The sequence below is a fragment of the Mandrillus leucophaeus genome, unplaced genomic scaffold, assembly GCF_000951045.1.
Source record: "Mandrillus leucophaeus isolate KB7577 unplaced genomic scaffold, Mleu.le_1.0 Scaffold4, whole genome shotgun sequence".
NCBI classification, from domain to species: domain Eukaryota; kingdom Metazoa; phylum Chordata; class Mammalia; order Primates; family Cercopithecidae; genus Mandrillus; species Mandrillus leucophaeus.
Window position 1 is genome coordinate 8918978 of NW_012104253.1, and position 5228 is coordinate 8924205.

At 51.2% G+C, this 5228-nt stretch overlaps 1 protein-coding gene across 3 annotated transcripts; it reads left to right on the top strand.

Moving 5' to 3' along the window:
• The first annotated feature begins 1091 nt into the window (after nt 1–1091).
• Nucleotides 1092–4886, top strand: TCL1A (T-cell leukemia/lymphoma 1A). Of its 3 annotated transcripts, none has more exons than XM_011991676.1 (4): nt 1092–1341; nt 2902–3072; nt 3490–3539; nt 4421–4886. In XM_011991676.1, the coding sequence occupies exons 1-3, from the start codon at nt 1222–1224 to the stop codon at nt 3535–3537; spliced, it is 339 nt and encodes a 112-aa protein (XP_011847066.1). In that variant the 5' UTR covers nt 1092–1221; the 3' UTR covers nt 3538–3539; nt 4421–4886. The 3 variants fall into 3 exon arrangements, with proteins under 3 accessions (XP_011847066.1, XP_011847065.1, XP_011847068.1); XM_011991675.1 differs by having other exon boundaries at nt 1128–1341; nt 3490–3542; XM_011991678.1 differs by having other exon boundaries at nt 1181–1341; nt 2902–3076; nt 3490–3542.
• The last annotated feature ends 342 nt before the right edge of the window (nt 4887–5228 follow it).

Sequence of the window (5228 nt, forward strand, 5' to 3'; positions counted from 1 at the left end):
CATTATATCTCGACTACCTTAGGCCACCTCAGCCCCTTCTTGGGAATTAGGCTGTCTGAATAGGCAAAGAGGCAGATATCCAGCTGTCAGGTGAATCAGATGTCCTCATCAGATCTCTTAATTTCCACTTTTGTGATATTTCAAAGGATCACAAATTATTTTCTTAGTGCCTGGTCAGAGAACCGGGAAAGAGCTAGAAGGTGAGACACCAAACTCCATCCTATGGTGATGTTTGAACCAGGTTGGAGCTGGTTTCACATGTTTTTCATTGTGCATGACTTTCTTAATTGCCTTAGTGGGATTGTGTTACTGCAAAATAAAGTGAAATTGTTTTCCTTATTGCTTGTAATTTACAGAGGGGTGGTTTTGATAATATAAACCAAGGACTTTTCAAATCCATTGATCTTAGGGTGGAAGGAGGGGTTTCTTTTTAAGTATTCATTTTGAGCTATGCTTTCACTAGTAAATTCAAAGCCCAAGGGGAAAAACCCATGTTTCTCCGTTTTGTAATAGCTATTAGATGTCCACAGCATCATCAGACCTGTGGAAAACGCATGCTTTGTGTATGGAAGACGGAGCGTCAGGAGTTGTCCTTTGCCAAGAAATGGACCCTGACACTCAAAGGCACAAGCTGGAGGAGATCCAGGGAACCCGGGAAAGCCCAGGCCTAACTCAGGCCCGCGTGGGTCTCTTCTGATCCCAGAAGATGAGGACTGGGTCCCGGCTCTGGGCATCCTAGTGTCGACTATGAGTTCCCAGCAGAGGCCCATAGTCCCGGTCCGGCAGCCAAGGGAAGCGGCAGGGTCTCCCAGAAGAAGAAAGGGCCAAGGTCACCCCGGGTGACTCTCCAGCAGCAGCGGAGGGCGGCGGTCGGGGTCGCGGCTGGCCGGGGCCTCGAGGAAGCCGCGGGTCAGCCAGGGCTGGGTCTCCGTTCCTAGGCGCTGCCACCGTTCCAGGGAGCCAGTCAGGCCGGGACGTAGCGCCTGCGTGGGACCCTCACCTGCCACCGGGACCCCCACAAACCCCGCCCCATCCTGCCTTACGCCCCGCCCCAAGGTCGTCCCCCCGACCCAGGGTCCCGCCCCAAGGCCGTCCTCCCGCCCCGCCGCTTGGTGGCGGCCGCATGCTGCCCGGATATAAAGCGTCGGCCCCCCATCCCAGGGACCAGCGAGCAGCCTCCAGAGGCTCTGGCTCTTGCTTCTTAGGCGGCCCGAGGGTGCCATGGCCGAGTGCCCGTTACGTGAGGAGGAAGTCACCGACCACCCGGACCGCCTGTGGGCCTGGGACAAGTTCGTGTATTTGGACGAGAAGCAGCGCGCCTGGCTGCCCTTAACCATTGAGGTACAGCCAGCTCTGGAGCGGATGGCGAGGCAGCAGGGGCAGCCCCCGGGAGTTTGAGATGCCCTAGGAAGGGTGAGGCCTTGAGAAGCACCCACTGTGGGGCAGGGAGGATCCCCACAGATGAAGCCACTTTGAGCCGGGCTCTGGAGGATGAATAGGAGTTCTCCAGGCAGGGAAAAAGGGTGGGAAAACCGCAAAGGAATGTCGGCCAAAGGAGGGGACCCAGTGCCTGTGGAGTGTGACTATAATGTTGACTACAGCAGGGCTTTTCTGGGCTTCGGGGTCCTAATCCTTAAAAATGGGTATCTCTAAGTGACTCATCCATACGGCCGATTATCGGAATCATCTTAGGTGGGTCCCAGAAATCTGTATTTTAAAAAGAACCCTCAACAGCTCAAAAGAACACGTCAACCAGGCATAGCAACCACTGCCCCGGTGTGTGAAGTATTTTCCATGACCTCTGTGCTTTATTTAGAAAACAAATTTAACAAGTGATGTCGTAGTATAAGCGCCGGTATTGAATCAATATTGACTTTGTTTTATGTGTGATGCCTTAAGATGGGTCCTTAGTCCATGTTAAGTTTTTGTTAAACAAATATATAACTCTTTTACAAGTATTTGGATTTACTCGATGAAAAAGAGTCAAAAAATGTTCAAACTCTTTCCAAACATAGACTGAAGAAAGCATAAAAATTAAAACAAATTAGAACATGTTTGTCCAGTAGCAAACAATCAAAAGTTATTGAGTGTTAACTGTGTCTCTACAGATGGGAAACTGAGGCACAAAAATGTACATTTGTCCAAGGTAGGGCTGCTAGTAGGTAATGGGGTTGGAATTCTAGGCTGTTAACCACCACCAAAATTTGCATTTTTATTGGCACTTCAATTTTTTAAATACGTTTTTACTTTAATAATCAAGTTAAACATTTACTTTTTTAAAATCAAAATTTGAAGAAATAATCTGAAGATTCAGTGAATTTCTTTTTTTAAATCTCTGGTTGAGAAATCTCTTCAACGTGACACCAGAATCATAAACCAGACAGTTTTTCATATAATCATGATAAATGCCACACAAAAACCCACTAGCAAACTGTGGGACAGATTTTGCCTCATATCATTGAAAAGGCCAGTATTCTTTTTCTCTCTTTCTTCTTTGTCTTTTTTTTTTTTTTTTCCTGTAGAGACAGGGTCTCGCTCCGTCACCCAGGCTGATCTTAAACTCCTGGCCTCAAGCGATCCTCCTGCCTCGGCCTTCCGAAGCACAGGAATTACAAGTGTGAGCCACTGCAACCCGCCAGAAAAAAAGTGTGCCTTTCATGGCCCTGTCTGGGTGGCTAGACACATGTGCGTGCTGGTGGTCCTGGCCCAGCCAGAGTCCCTGAGAGGAGCATGCATGGCCTAAGGAAGTGAGCTTCAGGGAACAGTAATGACCGTCATTTCATACTCGGACCCCTGCCCAGATGGGTGGGTGGCTGGCAGGAAGGACTCTGGTTTTCTGTGCCTGGAGGAGCCCTGGCAAGCGGAACCTGAAAGTATGCCCTGTCCTTTTCTTCTCCTCAGATAGAGGATAGGTTACGGGTGCTCTTGCGCCAGGAAGACATCGTACTGGGGAATCCCATGACCCCCACCCAGAGAGGCCCAAGCTTGCTGCCTATCTTGTGGCAGCTCTACCCTGATGGACGATACCGATCCTCAGACTCCAGTTTCTGGCGCTTAGTGTACCACATCAAGGCGAGTGTGCTTCTCCCAGGGATCCATCGGGTGATCTTGGGTTTCCCCTCCTCCGTGTCTGGCCTTAGTGGTTTATCTTCCCTTCATCCCAGTCCCAAAAGCATCAAAAATTGGGGGGACCTGGACAACTGAGGATTTCTAAAGGACTTTCCCAGAGAGAAGATAGATCCTCTGAGGTATCTAACAGAACCCTACCTCCCCTTCCTCCCAGCCCCCCAGCTGGCCGCAGGAAGACATCTCCGGTGGGCAGCCACAGGCTGAAGGCTGGTGGGAGGAGGAGCAGTCTCCGAGAGCCCCTGAAATTCACACTTGGGTTCCTACCTGCTGTTTCCAGCTAGGGGAAGGCGCAGGAGTGAGGAATGGAGGGAGTGGAGGGCTCTGGCCGATCAATGCCTTCTCTGTCTCTCTGCCTCTCAGATTGACGGCGTGGAGGACATGCTTCTCGAGCTGCTGCCAGATGACTGAGTGTGGCACGGTGAGCTCCACTGACTGGGGCTTGACCCCTCCCAGTCCACAGTGGCTGTACCAGAAGGAAAGACCACTCCTTCTCCATGAAGGCAGTGCTAACCCCTCCCCGACTGCTGCCATCTCAGGCCTCCCAGGGATGGGAGAGTCTTCCTGGAGGCACCCATGTCTCTCCCTTACCACTTTGGGAGCCCCCTTTATCGCAGCTGCTCATATCTACACAGTACTTCACAACTTCACCTTTTAGCGAGTACTTTCAGTTCCCATTGCCTTTTGTTTTTTTTTTGAGTCTCGCTCTGTCGCCCAGGCTAGAGTACAGAGGTGCAATCTCAGCTCACTGTAAGCTCTGCCTCCTGGGTTCACACCATTCTCCTGCCTCAGCCTTCCGAGTAGCTGGGATTACAGGTGCCCGCCACCATGCCCAGCTAATTTTTTGTAATTTTTTTTTTTAGTAGAGGCAGTGTTTTACCGTGTCAGCCAGGATGGTCTCGATCTTCTGACCTCGTGATCTGCCCGCCTCAGCCTCCCAAAGTGCTGGGATTACAGGCTTGAGCCACCATGCCCAGCCTTACCATTGCTTTATTAAATAAGCACTGGTGCTTGATAATATAACTGAGCCAGATATTAGATATGTTACTGAGTTTTGAGGAGATAAGATTACAAAACTCCAAAATGAGTTTTGAGGACGTACAGTGAGTGACATCTTCAGATTGCAGAGCCAGGTGTATTCTGACCATAAGTCTTCTGCCCTGTTCAGAATTTGCCTTGGCTCAGAAGGCCTCTGGGGGCCATCCCTGACCACGAGGCTTCCCACTTAGACTTGCTCGCCACTGCCTGGTCCTTTCCTTCACCCTTGATTCTGTCTTCTCTTGTCCTTTCCCAGGTCTCGCAGCACCGGTCTCCTTTCGCCCCAGGGCCTGAGTCGGGCCAGCCTACAGTGGGGATGTTATGTTTCTGTTCACCTTCGTTTACTACGCCTGTGTCTTCTCCTCCACCACGCTGGGGTCTGGGAGGGAACGGACACACAGAGGATGAGCTCTCCCCAGGGCCTGCTGGACCTGCCCGTAGCCCACTCTGCTCCCCTCAGCACTACCACTCCTGCCAGGGAGGACTCCATTTGGCAGAGCTTCTTCCAGGTGCCCACCTTTACCTGTGCCTCAGCTTTTCTCAGCTGGCTGATGCTTTTCAGCCTCTTTCTGCCCCTGCTGTCCCTCACAGCACTACTGTTTCATGTTGCACACCCCCTCAGCTCCGTGAACTTGTGAGAACACAGCCGATTCACCTGAGCAGGGCCTCTGAGACCCCGGACCAGTGGTCTCACATGGTGCTGTGCCTGCAAACCCTGCCTGAACACAGGTTCAGGTGCAGCTCAAGAAAAGGCCTGAAAGGAGCCCTTGTCTGCGCTCAGGACTCAGAAGCCTTTGTTTGCGTCCGTGGTCCACAGCCCGGGACGCAGCAGGAGGCCAGGCCGGCGAGCCCTGTGGACGAACCCTCAGAACCCTTGGCTTGCCCACGTGGAAAAGGGATAGAGGTTGGGTTTCCCCCCTTTTATAGATGGTCACACACCTGGGTGTTATATGAGGTTGTATGTGTCATGAATACTTTTTGTAATGATTGATTAAATGCAAGATAGTTTATCTAACTTCATGCTGAATCAGCTTCTATCCTTGACTTAGATTCTGGTGAAGAGA

Excerpts from the sequence above, each read along its gene's own strand:
- TCL1A (XM_011991676.1), top strand. The coding sequence starts at position 1,222 with ATGGCCGAGTGCCCGTTACGTGAGGAGGAAGTCACCGACCACCCGGAC. Across the intron at positions 1,342-2,901 it reads GGCTGCCCTTAACCATTGAG|ATAGAGGATAGGTTACGGGT; the intron begins GTACAGCCAGCT and ends TCTTCTCCTCAG. Across the intron at positions 3,073-3,489 it reads GCTTAGTGTACCACATCAAG|ATTGACGGCGTGGAGGACAT; the intron begins GCGAGTGTGCTT and ends TCTGCCTCTCAG.